This window comes from Anarhichas minor, unplaced genomic scaffold (assembly GCF_050575085.1).
Source record: "Anarhichas minor isolate MPS153535 unplaced genomic scaffold, ASM5057508v1 ptg000071l, whole genome shotgun sequence".
In the NCBI taxonomy this organism is placed as follows: Eukaryota; Metazoa; Chordata; class Actinopteri; order Perciformes; family Anarhichadidae; genus Anarhichas; species Anarhichas minor.
The window spans coordinates 6,600,776-6,619,608 of NW_027466517.1; the positions used below are offsets into that span (position 1 = coordinate 6,600,776).

The 18,833-nt window shown below is 44.7% G+C and overlaps 1 protein-coding gene across 15 annotated transcripts in view; it reads left to right on the forward strand.

Annotated features, from left to right (window-relative positions):
* The window catches only part of szt2 (SZT2 subunit of KICSTOR complex), a 117,935-nt gene that overhangs the window by 71,886 nt on the left and 27,216 nt on the right, over positions 1–18,833 (forward strand). For 14 of the 15 annotated variants that reach the window (XR_012947763.1, XR_012947762.1, XM_076079171.1 and 11 more), the window contains 12 exons: positions 625–816; positions 1,571–1,782; positions 2,564–2,730; positions 3,379–3,476; positions 3,652–3,784; positions 6,517–6,647; positions 7,886–7,933; positions 9,442–9,563; positions 10,499–10,684; positions 15,183–15,438; positions 15,577–15,656; positions 17,500–17,625. Coding sequence is in view for 13 of the 15 variants with exons in the window: in XM_076079171.1 (XP_075935286.1) it covers positions 625–816; positions 1,571–1,782; positions 2,564–2,730; positions 3,379–3,476; positions 3,652–3,784; positions 6,517–6,647; positions 7,886–7,933; positions 9,442–9,563; positions 10,499–10,684; positions 15,183–15,438; positions 15,577–15,656; positions 17,500–17,625 (1,751 nt within the window). In the remaining 2 variants the exon portion in view is untranslated. The remainder of the gene's footprint in view (positions 1–624; positions 817–1,570; positions 1,783–2,563; positions 2,731–3,378; positions 3,477–3,651; positions 3,785–6,516; positions 6,648–7,885; positions 7,934–9,441; positions 9,564–10,498; positions 10,685–15,182; positions 15,439–15,576; positions 15,657–17,499; positions 17,626–18,833) is intronic. The other variant, XM_076079166.1, reaches the window with a different exon arrangement.

Genomic DNA, 18,833 nt, shown 5'->3' on the forward strand with positions numbered 1-18,833 from the left:
AGTCACAATCATAGTGCATCTGCCCATCTGTGCTATAGTATACTTTAATGAAAGGTGACACCAAAGATGAAAAGTTTGCATTTTGCTGAAAAAAGGAAGGAAGTAGCAGAGGACAGAAAGCAGGAACACAATATTTGCATTGGTGCCAGATCACGTTCACTCATACTGTCTCGTTTCTCTGTTATGTCTAAAGATGAGCTGTCTTATATTTTTACCACCTGTACAGTTGAAGTGGAAGAGGTTTGTGAGTGGCTGAGAGAGGTGAGGACAGCATGTGGACACTCCCGACTATTATTTAAACGTAGGTCTCTATCACCCATGGAGGAGAGCCTCAGTGCTGCTGACCACATTTCCCATAAACCTTGCTGCTTTCTTGTTCAAATTGAAAGTTGATTCTTTCCTCTCACCAACCCCCCTCCCCGAATAGTAACCATAACTGCTAAGGCTATACTATATGCGCTCATTCGTCTTCATGAAAACATAAAGACTGTGTTTTATTAATGTCCTGGTCAAGCAATTTGGTCAATGTTTGTGACTTGCTCATTTTAACACGACTCAGTGTTTGCTGATCCCCCTTTATTATGTGCTGAGTCAACAGGATTGTGTCTGCTTGTGTTCCAACAGAGCCACAGCTGTATGTGCGGTTTGACATCTGGGAGCAAGGCAACGTCAGCCCCTTGCAGCTGAGCGATAAACTGCAGGGGGCGCTGCGCCACGCTCTCTGCGACGTCGTCATGGAGCTGAGAGTCTTGCCGAAGTCTCTGTGCGTGGCGGCGCTCTGCCCGGCGAGCAAAGCTCAGAGAGAAGAGGCCAAAGGTGAGGTCATCAGTTTGTTTGATATCTCAGGGGGATCTCAAGTATGAACGGATTAGAATATGTTTGTCAAAGGTTACTGTGATCTCAGGTCAGGAGTTCATACGCTAATTATGACGACAGACATGATGTAAACAGCAACTTGAATGGTTGGAGGAGTTCTAAAACTGAGACCGGAACCTGGTGCATACTTACGTCTTCAAGACGCGCTTCAACTGAACCCGACTGGTACTGAGACCTGAACCGGGGATGAGACCCCGAGTTTCTACTTTCCTCTTTTGTGCGGCACAGTCCAGGAAAGAGAAAGAGAAATGTATTTGAAATGAAACAAACCAAAAGCTCTACTCACCTAAGTGACCCGAGTCTGACCTGAAACACTTGAACCTGGTGGGGACCTGTCGGGTGTAGTTGTGGAACTAGTTCAAACTGACTCAAAGGACAAAGAGAGACGCATGCCACTCAACACATTTTCATTTATCTTTTACATAGCACGACTTTCTCTTACAATTGTATTTATACTTATTTGATACTTGAATCACTCATATCTCCAGCTGTCTACAGTTCATTTGATTTAATGTATTATTTAATTTAACACGATTCACATCATTGAAGGCCCAGTTTCACTGTGAGGAGAAAGAATAAAACTCGCTAGTTGCCAACACACTGTATTGAGCTGCTTGATTATGTTGTGTGTTCTATATTGGTAAAAACATCAAATGTCTCTTAGATATAAATGTGACTTGTTTGTGTCTGAAAGTGTTGTCTTCAGGACTGGCGACTCCTCAGCCTGAGGTGAAAGAAGTGAAGGATGGCCCCAGGCAGCGCAGTGGCTCGCGGGTCTTTAAGACCAGCCCCTCTCCCATCAACTTAACCCAGGCTGTAGGGAGCCCCCCCGTGACGGGGACCAGCACGCCCGAGTCCACCACGCCCACCAGCAAGAGCACCCGCCGCAGCTTCTGGGACATACTGGTCAGTGCCTCCAGAGGTTGAAGGATTTCATCTGTGTGAAGCCTAATCACGGGCTACATTAGCATTCATCACAATGCTCATGGGCATCTTATTGTAACGGGGTGTATACCTCTGTTAATATTATATAGTTGCACTGGGATTTATGTTTTTGCATTTGCTGACTGTAATAACTAGCTGAAACCACCTACTTGCTGATGTTATTATCACCGCCACGAGGATCATGCCATCGTTTTTTTGTGCGTGCATCTGTGAGTGATGCACGCACACTCACTGGACTGAGTGAGTGATGCACCTCTGTATGTCCACGGCTAATCTCCTATTCTGCCGCAGCAAACCGCATAATATTTCAGATAGCCGGTTCTGGCTGCGTGGACCTCTCGTGGTTGTGGTGACTCACACTTTCTCAAAAGTCCTTTTATAGCCTGTGTTATACTGCCACTGACTGTCTGCTGACTCTTCACTCACGACTCTTAAACCACCAGCCGGTAGGGGCCACTAGTGATAACACAAACTAGTGCATCTCCGACCCCCACAGATACTGCTCTGTGCCTAGAAAAACATCCTGCTAACTTTGATTGTTTGAGACGTTGGTTTGCCGAACAGCTAATAGAACTAATTAAAAGATGTGGCAGCAGAGGGACACCAAATAACTACATGGTGTCCAAACCTCAGAGCAGCAATCGATCACTGTATTCATTGATTTGAATTAGAAACCAGGGGCGTCTGTGATTGTTACATTGGGTATCCGTGCCTTAAATGTGTTCCTTTTCTACCCTCCAAGAGTAAGCCGGATCCCTCGGAGCTTGGGAGCCCAAAGACAACTGATGACATAGTGCAGGAAAAAGGAGAGGAGGGCCGAGTAGCACGACGGAGACACAAGACGGAGAGCGTGAAGCAGCAGTGGAGCCAGGAGAAAGCCATGGCTGTGGAGCTGGAGCAGGCCCAGAGGTGGGGTTAACGCCACTGCATTGAACTACTATCAATGTGTGCTAAAACCCCAAAGACCACCAAAATACCACCTCTTCTCTCAGTCAAAAGACTTAACCAGACAGACAGACACATTTAGCGATTAGCTGGTGAACATGGCGGAGCATTCAGCAGCTAAAGAGACGGATATTTCCCTCAGATGGTGGAGGAGACCAAAAACAGAGCTAAAGGAGAGGAAATATTGAGATCACACTCATCACTTGGACACAACTTTATGATTCAAAAAAGTGCTACAGCTAATGAGCTAATTGATATATTTGTTTTGTTCTATACATAAAGTTTAGAAGATGTGTTGCTTTATTGTACGTCTTTTAAACATCTGGCAAGGGACAACAGACAGAAGTTAGCCAATGCAGGATAACTCATACAGTTGTAGCAGAACACATTATGTGAACACTTGCACATTCCCTGCACGATGTTATGTAAAGCACTACTACTACAGCACCATGGGTACGCAGACAGTTTCAGCATGAATTTCCTCTAGAGCAGCATCCTAAAATTGATTTGTGAAAGCCAAAAATCTCAGCAGCTGTCGTAAACGATCAACAAGCCTTTAAACCGAGTAGAGCTCCACTCCCTGATGCAGTATCTGTGTTTGTGGCTGTGTAGGAGGCAGGTGTCTCAGCTGGAGGAGGGAGATGTGGGCACTCTGCACCCCGTCTACCAGCTCACCTGCCAGCCGTGGATCACTTTCATGGCTGAACTTGGTAAGTGTTATCTCTTATTTTCTGCCAGAGTGGGTAGAAAATAATTTGACAAAGAACAGCATCTTGTGACAATGAGAGGTTTTGTATTCAGTGAGCTGAAGTGTCTCTCTCGCTCTCTCTCTCTCTCTCTCTCTCTCTCTGTCTCTGTCTCTGTCTCTCTCTCTCTCTCTAACAGGCTGCCCCTCCATTCAGCAGTGCACGGCTGAAATGGCTTCGCACTTCCTGCTGCCGTCCATCTTGGCAGAGATCGTCAGTTTGGTCAGTTCTCTGGCCAGCGACACGACAGTGAAGGCCTTTGAAAAGACAAGGTGAGACGTTTGCGCTGGGTATGAAGTTAGTGTGGTGGAGGACTTGCAAAGCTATTGCTTATAACATTTGCAATTTACACTTGAAATGATGAAGGCACTTGCAAATGACAATGTAGTGCAAAATGAACCAAAAGACTGACAATGGGGAAGATCTTGGGTGGATTATGATGAGAATATACAGTATATGAAACCACGTCTAAATCAAACCCTCTCAACTAAATATAAATGTGGTTTTATTTGAAATCAAACACTATAACTAAGCTTGTGTGCGAGAGACTAGATGCTCATCTATAGAGGAAACGTTAAAGTGTTTCTTTGGAATGATGGGAAAAACAAACACTGAATGGAAATGCTAATGACTCTTCTAGTCCATAAAGAATTCATATGTGACTCTAAATGCACCATAATGTACTAAATGAACATCATGCTGTATTGAAGAAGACTTGAAACTAGAGATTGAGACCATAAACTCATGTTTACAATGTTTACTGAGGTAATAAATCAAGAGAGAAGTAGAGTCATTTTCTCATAGACTTCTATACAACCAGAGGAGTCGCCCCCTGGTGGTCACTAGAGAGAATGCAAGTTCAAGGCACTTCTGCATTGGCTTCACTCTGCAGAACTGAAGGTTGCTGGCTGGTTTGAATGCAAACAATTCAGCTATCTACAGGGCTTAAACTGAAAACTAACATTTCAAAGACTTTCAGCCATTTCAAGATCTTTTCTTTTTTCAGAATTCTTGTTGTTTTGTTACTGTGGAGCCTAAATGCATAAAACGCCTTCTGGAAATATTTGTCTTCGCATAAATAAGCTGAGTGTATTGTCATGTCTGTACAAGATGTCAGACTTTAAGTGCATTTCAAGACTTTAAGGTTCCTGTCTGTATTTTTTACATTACAAGAAAAAGGGGAAACTTCCAGCAGTCCTATAGCTTCACGGGTGATTCATCTCAAATACACACATCGGAGTAGATTTTATTTCTGTTCGCATCAGTCCCACAGACCGGTTGATAACTTGTGATCACATGTTTACTGTGACATTCTTCTTTTGGCATCATTATCTAACTCATTGAACAAGACAATATGAGTTCAATGTGACTCCATTTCCCTGCCAGAAAGACGAAGGCAACAAAAAGTTTGGATTGCATGAAGATTTGTCGATGAGCACACAGATGGTGTAGATCAGGGGTGTCAAACTCATCTTCACTCTGGGCCACATCAGCATCATGTTTCCCTCAAGGGGCCGGTTGTAACTGTAAGACTGTATAACTGTAACTACTCCTAACATATTGTTAAATAACTGTCTCTGCATTTGATTGTTTATTCAAGTGTAAAAATATTGTACATGCAGTTATATAAATGTAAAAATATATTTAAGCACATTTCTGTTATTATAACATAAATAATTTTAATTTAGGGTTAAGAAACCCACATTACTCTATCAAAGATCAAACTTTTAAAGAAAATAACAAAGACAAATATCATCAAACACAAGTTATTACATTAACTTTGTTCAAAGCTATTTTTGTCACCTCTCTGCATCACTAATGTCCCTGCCGTCGTCCCGTGCATGGCAGCTACATCCAAGAGCTCCTCACTGAGATCAGGTCTGCCTTGAGCCTCTTACAAACACTGATAGATGATGTATCTCGTCTCTTAGCTAGCTGTGTTGTTAGATTGCTGCTAGTTCCTGAACTCGGTCTGCGATGGTGTTTCTTCACAAACTGACATTTGTAAAAGTCTGTATCTGGTCGGAGCTCACCTGCTCACATACCTTTAGCAGCACTGGGCTGTAGCTTCTGTAAATATATTCTGCTGTGATTGCACTCTGCCTTTTAATTCTTGGACACTTTTATGTTTTTCTTGGAGGCTAAATTTAGCTCCGTGTTTGGTATCAAAATGCCGACGTGAATTGTATCCTTCATCACCGACACGCATCATAACACAGAAGACAGACCCGTTTTTCTTCTTGAAGCACAAACATGTATTCGCTTTCCCATCTTAAATTACATCTTCTTCCCTCTGCATCAATTTTTCCCTTCGTGGACATTTTGGGATTATTTGTCGATCTTTTTCAACTCAATCACTTGTTGGAAAACCTCTTTACGGGCTGTTCCCTCTCCTGTCCACCTGTTGTGATGGTGTTAATGTCGGTACACAGACAACATGCTATCTCATAATTTCAACTTTCTATCTCATAATTTCAACTTTCTATCTCATAATTTCAACTTTCTATCTCATAATTTCGACCGTGGGGATATTTTTATTTTCAAGTCTAACTATTTTTTTTCCAAAATAAAAAAATAAAATATATATATATATATATATATATATATATATTTTTTTTTTTTTGCTGGTGGATTCGCGGGCCACATAAAATGACGTGGCGGGCCGGATTCGGCCCGCGGGCCTTGAGTTTGATACCTGTGGTGTAGGGGCTGAGACGAAATGGGTTTTATGCCCGGTTGTTGTAAGTAGTTCCTCCACCTTGTTCTTGCATCCAACCTACACAAGTGCTTGCCTGGTGGGAAGCCAGTGAGGGATCACGTCCTTATAGCTGCACTAGTGCCTCCTACTGGTTGTTTGAGGTAGGGACAGTCCTCCACAGTGCACAACAGAGGGAAGAAAACATTCCACATCAGGAGACAACTGAGCGTAGTCACCCGACGTCTCTTCATTCTTACACAGATGTGTCCTTTACATTTCAATAATGTCTGTCTCTGTTTCTTTTAGCTGCTCCGCATCTGGAGACATATTTGTTCCGTTCGCTCTCGCCCACAACCTCAGCCAGCCTCCAGATGCCACGAGGAGCTTCATTCTCGTAGGCCGCAACTTTCATCAGTGGCACTGCAGCACAGAGCAAGGTGAGTGAATTTACAAACAGGTTTTCATGAAACCTCGCGTGCTAAGCCGAACCAACCAAATGGAGTAGCGGTCGACCATGCAGGTCCTGGAAATCGAAATGGCCATTAGAACTGTAACGATAGCATTGGTTATCTCAGCACAGAAACAGTTGGACGATGTAATGGTAGCAGAAGTAGCACGGACTCTTAAAGCATGTTTGTGACCGCTCTCTGCTCCAAACCAAACCACAATCTTCTTCTGGGTTTTTGGCAGGCTACTCCTCTCAGGTTTAAAGGGATAGTGTGGAGTTTTTGAAGTGGTGTTGTGTGAGGTGTTTATCCATAGTCAGTGTATTGCGTACGATGGATGGCAGTCGCCACTCCCCCAATTTGAAGAAAAGCCTATTTTAGACGCCATTAAAAACAAAATCAATACCAGTCTATATTTAAAACATTTTCACCGCTTTACCTTGCTGCCAGACGACCCTTTCCGACGGGGAACCGAAGCCGTTATCTGTGCGCTTTTCAAAGTCGCAGGACTCCGTTGACAAAAGCAGTAATTCTACCTCGCAGAACAGATTAGTTTCTGGTGCACCGCCGCCTCAATCAGTGGTTAGTTAGTTTGTCTTATTGTGACTTTCTCGCTTTAAACGGTCAGTTCAGATTCCCCAAAGTCACACTGTAACACTGTGAGACGAACCAATGGAGGCAGCAGTAGAACAGAAACCCATCTGTTCTGTGAGGTCAAATGAATGTTTCTGTAAATGGAACTGATGATGGATCTAATGGCTTCAGACTTCATTCAATGGAATTACTCTAATAGTAATGAAAAGAAAGGACAACAATCTGCAGTACCTTTAGGCATTGAGGCGATAGTAGTTTAAAATTGATAAAGGTGACAGCGTGTGGCGGTGACCATCCAGAGAAGCTGGTTTTGATGAATGTTTATAAAGGCATATATCAGTGTGTGAAGACTTGAATAAACTACCTGCAGCACGTCGCTAACACCTGTTCTAACCACATCTGTAGCGCAGAGGAAGAGGTCTGAGCGTGACTGTTCCGTGTTCAAGCTTTCCTCATGCTCTTCTCGCTGCTGCTCTTTGTTTCTCTGTCTCCACGTCCATGCCAGAAGCTGTCTAACGCCTCTGTGTTATTTTTGCAAGTGTCTGCTTCCACCCCTTTGTGTTTCGCTGTGTGTTTCACTGTGTGTTTCACTGTCCATGCCGCCTTCTGTTTGTGCCATCTCTGTTTGCCTGCAGAAGACAGTTCAGAGGAGGAAAACACCCCAGGGCTAAGTAGGTTCACACGTAAGTTCAGCTTGACACATTGACACTGATGGGATGTTTGAAATTGCGGTTCTTTTGATAGAAATGTGGTGTTTAATATATAGTTTGGGATTTTCTTTGTTAAATATATGTATTCTTTAACAAACAACGCGGTGTGAAAGTTGACAAAAGGGCAAGTAGCTAAAGTAAGGCAAAGGCACTTGTATTTGCTTTACATCTTTAGATACGGCCTGTTGTTCTTGAGTCAAGAGAATAAAGGGAGGAGATTATCTTCACTTACCCCGATTAAAGGCCGGCACGCTCGCCACATAAAATGACAAACTTATTTCAATTAAATATATTTTGTAAAGCCCAAAATCACAAGTTTGCCTCAGAGGGCTTAACGATGTGGACGACATACGACATCATCTGTGCTTTGACCCTCACATTGGTACAGCAACAACTCCCCCAATAAAAGGCTTTAACAGCGAGAAGAATACAACACATTCAGTCCATATGATACAGATGATTCATATAATGATGGAAGAACCAGCAGCACTGGATATAGTAGAATAATAATGATAATAAGAGCAGTCACAGAAATAGTATTAGACTTATTATATCAACTGTTGCCAATTTAAATTCATTTCGCAAGGAATTTGATGACAGGCCAAAAATAATCTTTTGGCTGTTGGTGGACATCCAAAGTTACACTAAAAAAACAAGATGTGTCAAAGTCAGTAAGCTGCCTATTAGTTTCTTTAAAACACAACGAAAAGTAAAGGAGAATACCTGAAAGAGATTGTATTTGACATTGTAGTGCAGTCTTAGCGCTGTTCTAATACAGTGATAAATAGCCCCAAACGTGTGAATGGCTCAGTAGAAAACCAGATGCACGAGTCGGAGACAAGCTGGGTCAGGCAGGCAGAACTAAACGCTGGAAAGTCGAGGGCCGTCTGGCAGGGAATGAGTGGAAATGGGCTGGTATATATACTGCAGGGGTGGCTGGATCTGAAATGACAGGAGAGTCCGTCTGTGGCAGGAAACAAACAGAGCAGACAGGAACACGAGCACTGCCTCTGCTTTAAAGACTTGAGAGTTGAATAAATCTTCTAAAAGTTCAAATAGTATCTGACCCATCTCTGGTGATGACATTGCCTCATTGTTTCCTTTCTAGTACAATATAATATCCCCAACATATTTACAGACTGGAACCTTAAGAAAATTCCAGAATAAGCACTGAGCTGTTTGTTCCAATACGTCAGGCCTTCACTCGTTTGTCAGCCAACCCTTGGAGACCTCTCAGAGAACTCTGGGTAGTACAGTGCATTTGGCTTCTGGGCTGATAAAGACCCGCTTAGCAGTTCCGCAGTAAATGTGCAAACGAAAACGAATTACGTGTCAAAAAGTTGATCTCAAAGTGACGGTGCGGTTAAGAACAGATGAAAGAATGTCCTGACGGTCGGCATGGAGTCTGTGTAAAAGACACGCTGTTGTGCTCTGATTCCTCCTGCTTTCACTCAGTCGCTCTCTCTCTCTCCTCTGCCCAGCTCACAAGGGCTTCCAGCGCTTCGAGGCTCTGGAGCAGAGCGACGTGTTCAGTCCAAGCCAGGCCGGGGAGGGACTGGCTCCCCGCCAGAGGTTCCTCTTCATCAGCATCCTGGACAAAAAGGTGACTTGGCACATGTGAACGTCCCTCAGGCCAAGAGAACATGACAGAGTTGTTACAAATACAAAAGGTCCCAATAGTTTCAGCTGTAAATGCATCTGTGACCACGACATTACAGTTGTACTAAATGTCCCTCTCTGCTCCTCTTGTCTATTTAACGGCTGCTTCATCAAAACAAAAGAAGTCCCACTCATATCCAGTAGTATGTCAGCATGCACATCATTATCTGTCCAGGTTTTGACACATCTGTCTATGAGATTTCCTCCTTTGAACCCAATTGGAGACCACCATAATGAAAGGCACCAGGTGGAAGAGACCCTCTGACCGCTTGTCTTACCTGAGCTTTGAAGATGCAATGTGTAAGATCTGACCACAACTTTTAAACAGAAAAACAGAAAGTTTAAACATAAAAAAAATGGACCTTTATCAACACAATGTGAGGAGGATACAGTGTTGACATTGGTGATAGTGAGTCGCTGTAGCCTCCCAGCCCCGGGTGGGATGAAACGAAAATACTAGTTGTTTTCTCGTTTATGCCACTTTGGATTTAATTCAGTCAACAATCTATCGAACGTACACGGACCGTGAAGCCACGGAGCCCTCATGTGTAAGGAGCAGATGGCTGCATGTTGGACTACAAAGTGAAGCCGATGCCGAAGTTCCATGAACCTGCATTCTCTCTATTGGCCATCGGGGGGGGGGGGGGGACTCCTCTGATTGTATACTGTAGAAGTCTATGAGAAAATGACTCGACTTCTCAAAACATCAGTCCACAAGTGTGTGTGTGTGTGTGTGTGTGTGTGTGTGTGTGTGTGTGTGTGTGTGTGTGTGTGTGTGTGTGTGATGCCTCTACTGCTCTGCTGTATATATGCCACAACTCGCTCAAGCATCTGTGGTGGTGTCTTCGACTAGTCATACTGGAACCATCCTTGCTTTAGGTGACTCTGTACAGCTACAACTGGTCCGTGGACCTGGGCGCCTCTCTGAATCGTGAGCTGGTCCGCCTCGTCAAGTGGCAGAACGCGAGGGCTCACGTCGTCCACTGCCTGCTCAACCAGAAGATGGGGCTCTTTCATCACTACTGCTTCTCTGACGCGCCCATCCACGAAATGGACTCCAAGCAGGTAAAGACACCGACACGGTTCCTAATGTGGAGCATCGCTAGCGGCAGAACGTTGGCCACGCTGTCATTACATCAGCTGCATATTACAATATCCAAACCAATTCAGTGGTCAATTTGACATGATGTAGACAGGAATTTGCTCCAGTGGGTTTTTTTTAATGGAAGGATTTCAAAAAAACAGGAATAAAAGTAAAGTTTGAAGTTACAGTTCTTGGCAGCCGTTCACTTCTTTTACAGTCAACAGAACAATATAATGAGACGGACCTTAGCAGGACTTTCAGGATGAAATATCGATGTCCTCCATTAGGATTGGCTACCTCACTGACTTCTGCAGACATGCTGACACACTTCAGATGTGTCACCAAACAGCAGCTGTATTGCCTTCTGTTTCAAACTGCCAGTCAGCACGTGTGCGTACGATGGGGGCTGGGAGCTGCTGCTAGTTCAGGTGGAATCGGCCTGCCAGCACAGCATCTGGATTCACACTGTCGCAGGAGGGAGCGAGTCCTGGGGCACATTTCATACAGCTGTTGTATCCTGGGGAGGAAATGCCGGTGACAAGTGATGATGTCATTACTATACACTAGCAGCCTGTTTGACGTGTGCTTCTCATGGTATTCATTTCTACATGCTGAATTATCTACCTGCGCGCACGTTGTTTCTACTTGTACCACGAGACAACATTTGTAACCACTTCTACCCAGAGTGATGATGCTTACATTTAGTAATCACATGTTTTAGGTTGTGGTGGTCGACCTGCCTGATCAGATAGTGATCCGATCTATTTCGTGGTCAAAGGAGCGACTGTATAACTGTGGATAAACAAATTTGATTAAGACTTATTTTGATACATAAAATCTTTTATTTTGAAGGAACATTATCGGCAAATGTTGTTTTTTCATCAGCAGTAACTAACCAGGACTCAGACGGCAGGTCTTAGCTGTGCTCCAGTCCCGGTTTTCCTCCTTTCTTCCCTTTGCTCTCATCTGTAAAGAAACTCCATGTGGTGGTGGTGGGGGGGGGAGATGATGGAGACCTATGTGTGATAAATTGTCTGGATTGTCCCCACATGCTGTCAACAACTCACTGAGATCAGAACTAGATGCAAGCCAGGCCACCTCGGCATGTGGACTAGCTAGCGGATTGGATCCCAATGGGAGAGAGATCTGGGAGCGTACAGACAGGCAGGATGACAAAAGACAAGTGTAAACGCGGCCAGAGACACTAACTTCCATTGTTCCGATACATTACATTTCTCTAACTGTTCTGATAACAAGTCAGCATGTCAGTGAACTACAGTGACCATAATGCCTTGCACATATGACCCTAGCTTCAGTACGTCATTGGGGTTTAGGATAAATAACTACTCCTACAGCACTTCATGATTTTATCAAATCCACCACCATTTAAATGATTACCATCTCAGAAACTACAGATCCCATGCAGTTGTACCAGCACTGCAGCACTTGTATAGGCCCCACAGACTACAGAGTGGAACCATAACTCGGTGGGTTCTTCGCTGTGAGCAAACATAACTACATTCCATCAAGTAAAGTAATGAAAGTTAACAAGTGCTGGTTTTACCTGGCTTCCAAAGGTCCACCAGTGCTCCTACAAAATGGGATTAGTCTGTGGTCCGACGAGACAAAAAGACGAAAGCTGCCTTGTTATTTAGATTGAAGTGTATTCGTTGGCTAGTATTGAAACTATGTACTTGCAGAGTTATTAGTAAATTGAAGTGAATTTTTGAGTTAAAATTGAATCAATTCCTGATGAAACCAGTGTTCCAGGTGACATTCAGTATAGATGCTGGACTCCCTTCCATGGTCCTGTCCCCTGCAGTTTGTTGCTGCATGTTTTGTGTTTTGAGCATCTCAGCAAAACTGCTGGAGCTTCCTGTATTAAATATGGAGCCGCAGATCAATGTGCGACTGATGGACTCTGCTGCACAAACCAAAACAAGATTTCCCAGCTACGCGACGAAGCATTTTATTCTCCTCTATTCCTTCCCCCTCTGCATTTCCTGTTGATCACGTCCTGGAAATACAACCCCCGTCAGGTCGACGGCCTTGTTTTTTCTAAATGAAACGCTTAACTACCTCGATGCAATTTAGTCCCCGTCAGATCCCATTTATCCTCTTGCATTATTTACGACCGGCTCTGGTGCAGAGAGGTCTGAGCGGGGGAGTTTTCACGGCCTGTAGTTTTTTTAAGTGTACTTCCAGTGGCAAAACTTGTTTGCTCAGCATATTCAACAACCCGCCTTCCTTCACACTCCTCCACCTGCTCTCCTCTCCGCGTTCACATCAGGAGTCAGCTGTCATATACAGCCTCACTGCTCCTACTGGCGAGTAGGAGGACGGTGGTGCAGAGAGACTCTGGTCAGAAGCTGGAGACCTGACGCAGTGTAGAACACCACGGGAGCACTGGAGATTTTGCAAGAAGGGCAGTGTCCCTCAACTGTGTACAGACTTTCTTTGTCCCATTAAATGTAATAATTAGATTAATAATGAGAACCTCTTTAGGAAAGCAAGGCTTGAGCCCCAAAGTGTTGCAAGAGAGCTGCAATAATTCTGCTTCCAGTGCAACGACGGCCCTCGTGTCATGCTGAATGGGTGGAAGGTATGAAGATTAAACTAGGCGCAACGACCAACCAGGCAAAGTGGATCCTGTTAGTAGTTTGATTTGGTGACGTGCACAATCTCAACTGATGTGACAATGCTCAAGTGGTATGTGTAGGAGCTCAGACTGTTTCACATTACCAGTGTGCTCCTGCTGTTGTGGTTCAGGGATGTGCAGCAAAGTAAATACATTTTTGTTAAATTAAATCTCCACTCAGAGAAGCGTTGGCCTGCTAGTTTCCCAGCATGGGAATAAAAGGATGGACAGAGTGGGAGGAAGGGAGTGGGCTGGATGGGTTAATACGGCCCGCGTCAATCTGGCCGTGGCGACTGCGTCACAAAGCATGCGACGCAGTTGAGCTTGAATTAAGAAAGGTTACAGAATACAGAAAAGCGTCACGCTCCGTGTTGCCCCTCTGTTGTTGTGTGGAGCGGGCTGCAGCAGGGATTTATTAGAGCAGCGTTTCACAGAAGACACCAACTGCCCTTTTGGCCTCTCCCCCACGGCCAATTACAAAACAAGCTCAAAGAATGGAAAGAACCAAACTTTTTTCCCCTTTCCCTCCGACGGCCCCGCTCTTCATCACTGCGTCACTAATGAGTGCGGACAGAAGGCAGAGTCAGAGCAGCAGAAAATTTGCCTGAACAGAGCTTCATCTGTCATGGTCCTGATGAGAAGCAGAGGGAGCACCAGCGCACACTTAGAGCCCTCCAGCCCGTGAGGCACGGCGCAGCCAGCTCTGCCACACTGGGGCATCTGGGCCCTGAGCTGCTCCGCTGAGCAAACTCGCCCAAAAGTTCCTTTTTCAACAGCAACCAGGGCACACGAACAATGCTCTGGACATGTATGTAGCCACTGATGATAACAACCACTAACGCCAATAGACGGTGCAGGGAAAATACTCTATATACGTTGGATGGTGGAAGGATGGAATGAATCTTCCGATTGAAAGACGCCCCAATCTTTAGCATCCCAGCTGATCATGCAGACATTAATCTGTCATGGCACAGTCTACCGTACTGCTGCCAAGAGCGGAGTCTCCTCCTTACCTACTATTGATTATGCACAAACCAAGCGTGGGGCAGAGCTGCACTTTACTGTTTGTAATTGAATCAAGAGTGTGTGGAGGGGGGAGTTCAGGGAGAGGAGAGCAGGTTCCTCCAGGTGGGCCAAAGAGTTCCTGGTTGTTTGCAGCGTCAGCTTTCTCTCCAGTCTTAGCATTGAGGTGCCCACAGATGAAGGTTTGAAGTGGTTTATTTCCCCTCTAGGAGGAAAGCACTTTACTGTAGTGAGGGCTAGATATCTTGATCTGCACTTATTACGTCTTTGCTCATTTTCATCATTCATCATTTTGATCGAATGGGTTAGTTCCAATCTACTCCACAGAACCAGGCCTTCTGAGTCCCTACCTTGGCTGGTTAATGAAACAAGTGTAGCTGTGAGGACAGCCAGTGGAGCTGTCTCCTCTGTGCCATGTCTCTTGTAAGAGTCTTTTATCTCTTTAATGAAATCAGGATTTCTGCTTTTTAATCCAAATGAAGATAGTTATTTGAAAATATTTCATATTTCAATGTGTTATAAAAACAACATAAACAAACAATATGAGTATCAACTACAAGGAATAAGTAACTAAGTTAGATGAAAGAAAAACAACATTTGAGCTCATCTCTAAAGTCTTCAGTGGAGAGAAGATGGCCATTGATAGAATTGAACTTGAATATTCCTAAAATTGGTTAGATGATGCTTTCACTCTAACAGGAAGCGTTATTATTTAATAGAACCAATCCTCTCTGTCTTTGCTGTCTTTTCGGTGAAGCCTTTAAAGTCAAACCATCCACATGTTGTCCTCTGCCCTTGTCTTCCTTTCTCTCTTCCAGGACCCCAACCCGTTCCTGAGCCCCTCCATGGAGCCTGATGCGTTGCTGCGTAGCGCAGTGCCTCCTCTGCCCAGTAAAGAGCAGGGCAGGCTGGGTAGCTCTGGCCGAAGTCTCGCTCCACTCCACTTCCCCTCTGAGCTGCTGCCCTTTGACGAGGCTCTGAGGGACGTGTGCGCCATCCGGCCCTTGACGGAGGGGGACGTGGTGGCCCGACACGGCGGCCAGCTCTTGGAGATCAAAGTTGCTGAGCGAAGAGGTTAATTATGCTACTGCTACAACTACTACTACTGCTACTGCTAATAATACTAATAATAATAATATCATTCCTGTCCTATGAGCCCATCAAACCCCACACTGGACAGAAAGGGTGATGACTCTGTGTTTGTGCTGACAGAACTGGAGAAACAGATGAAGATAGAGAACCTGTTTGTGACGTGGCAGCAGAGGTCAGCACAATCCAACATGCCCATTTCAGTAAGTAGCCCAAGTCATGGTTCTGAGACGTGGCAAAATATTTGTAACTGGGTGCTAAATTCCAAATGAGTTGCTTCCACACGGCTCCCAACATGGCATTGCATAAAGTTGAGTCTTGGCTACTTAATGCAAATCAGGGACGTCCAGCAAGACTCGCCACCTCTGGTAACTCCAGAAAAACTGACCGTTGTCGATCTAAAATGAAGACGGATCTAGCAAATGTATGGAATTTATCTCTCCTCAAATGTTGTCCGAAACACCTTTCGGTGAACTATTTTATGTAATATAAGAAGAAAAGTTTCCAAACAGGCCACCATGTTGGACGGTTTGAATGACGGGAACCCCTCGTCCAAAAACGCACCTGTGGACACGCACCACGCGCTGACAGAGCTAACCGTGTTTACCTGAGGGGGGTCCGGAGGGTGGGTGTGACCCTTCCACGATGACACTGTATCAGCTGTAAGTGCCTTATGAACGCAGTGCAGAGCCTTTGTAAACAAAAGCAAGGAGACGCTGGATTGCAGCGCACACTGCTCAAGTAGACATTACTCCGCTATGTCTCGACATTAATAAGATAATTGTTTGCTGTTAGATTAATGCCCTGAATAGTGTATCAAGATGCTTTGAATACAGTATTGTAATAGTTGAAGGCTATGTTCACACTGCAGGGGGAAGTGGACAGCTGCTATTGATTCTCCTCATGTGCAGATCAAGTCACATTGATATCTGACATCTGTCTGATGTTTAACAACGACACAAGTCTCATTTGAGGTTGTTTCACTTCAATCTATCACTTTCACGAGGAAAGGTGAACACAGCAGTTCTGGAAGTATTCAGCAGAGGGACAGTTAGGACTAACTTGTTTGTAATGTTTCCGCATTGCGAGAAAACCAAACAGGTTTAGTAGTTAACCGTTTACAAGTTTGAATACACACCAAGAAATAGCTGATAAAAGACACAGAAGAACGTGGCTGCACTACCAACACAGCTCAGCTCCAACTGTTGCTGTACTTGCTCCTTTTGTGATTATAGTCATGACACGCAGCTCTGTGGAGCTCACCATCAAGACATCAGACTCTGTGTAATAGTTAACACAGAAGAATCCCAAGGCTCTGTGTGTGCATTCAAACAACGCAGGGTTTGTCATGGTTGAGGATACAACCAGTTAAAAGGGTTTGTAAATCTGGTGTGATATTGTGCTTTTGCTCGTGGGTTGGTTCAGAAAGGTCTGAATGGTGTTAGATATTGGACACAATAAAAAAAGCATAATGTGAGCAATCAACAACAACTTGGATCTGACCAGTAAGTCAGGAGTATTACATTTCTGTACGTTGAAAGTAGCTTAATATGAAATAAAGCTAATTGGACTCGACAAAGCCTGGGGGAGTGGTGCCTCTCACCACTTGATGGCTTTACGGATTCACAGTTCCGGTTCATTCCTCGGGGGAAATCATTTAGTATCGCCTCTTTTCAAAGTGGGGAATATCTGGGGTTAATTAAAAAAGCTTCATGTCACCGTCTTCCACGGTGACATCTCAACAGGAGCTACACGGTGGCATTAAATTCATGAATTAGATATTTCAACAGACACCCACAGAGCACTCGAACTCAAGCACGTCCAAGAGGAGATCTACAGCTTGACCCGGACACGACGGGGACCACTGGCAATTGGGTTTTAGGTGGATTTTCATGCCACTGGATGGACTAAATCAAGATTAGATATGATGTGACTGCATCGTAGTCATGTCTGGATCTGAATATCAAGGCCCGTGTACAGCGTTTAGTATCCATCTTTTAAAATCCTTGATGTCACTATCTTATCCGAACACGTTTGTCTCAACAGGGCACTGATTTGGAGACCCTGAAGCAGTCGTCCAGGCTGGTCCACTACTGTGCCACCCCTCTCCTCTTCGACCCCATCTTCCGCAAGCAGATCCAAGAGGAGCAGATCGTTCAGCCTCCAGTGAAGGTATGTCTGCTCAAACAGCCACAGTGGGCTGAAAGAGCTGCAGACGACAGGCTCTTACTGTGGTTTGGGACCAGCACACCTCCACACCAACACTTTGAGCCCACCATATGTCAGGGCCTTGGGCATCTCAGGGCTCGTGTTGCACATGGACCTGTGCCAGAGAGATTGGTTGGTCCTCCTACTTCAGGACTTGCTCAGTTTTGTTTCCACTGCCTGTGGATTTGGAAAATGATGAAGTGATGACATTTTGGATGGACTTGGATGCAAACTGCAACTGTAGTAGTTGGTTGAGGCTACAATCACGTGGCGGTAATTTTACTTATTTTATTTGTTCTGTCCTTCTGCTCATTCTGTCCGCCGAGCGAGCCCTGAAAAGGCCTCCTCTTAAGCTTGAATGGGTCCACCTCCAGGACCAGTCACCAGCCATGAAGACTTTGAACATGGTCCATGTGTAATCCAGGACGTTACCCAGAAACTCCATATAGCCCGGGTACTCCAAGACAACAGGCGACCTGCTCGGTCTGTGGGGAACACACTCATCCCTTTTGTTTAAAGCCAGGGTTTAAAACTAAAACCATCTCCATCCACACGGGCGTTTCAGCATTGTTTGCGAAATGATTTCCGTCCATACCAGCACACCTGAATGATTCAGCACACATGACTCTTCACATCAAGTAGATTGGTTGCTTAGTATTATAGTAGTCTTTAACAATAAAGAGTCGTGCTTGATACTTAAGATCTTACTTAGTTACAAGGCTGCGGGTCTCTCTCTCTCTCTCTCTCTCACTCACTCACACTCACACACACATCAAAGGTACTTTAAAATGAACACTTACAAATCAACGGTCCATCAATGTGGTCAGCACACGTCTCTCTCTCGTTTCCTCTCGGTGTCGTTGTCACTCGTAGCTCTGCTGGTGGCTGAAGTCCCTGTCATACTGGAGGGCAATTATTGCTTTTGTTCCTTTACAGTTTACGTGTGGACTTCACAATAGTTGTGCAGAACAAAATATGCATTAATAAGGAAAAGAAAATCTGCCGTTTTGTGTCCGTCATCGTCCTCAAAGCCTCAAACCGTGACTTGAGACGTCCGCTCCGTAGTTCTGATAATGTTCTGGACACGCCGCTCGCTCCAAAACAGCTGCTTTTTCCGCATGTCGGCATTCGTAGAATAATAAAATGCTGAACTGCTCAACAGCTGATAGAAT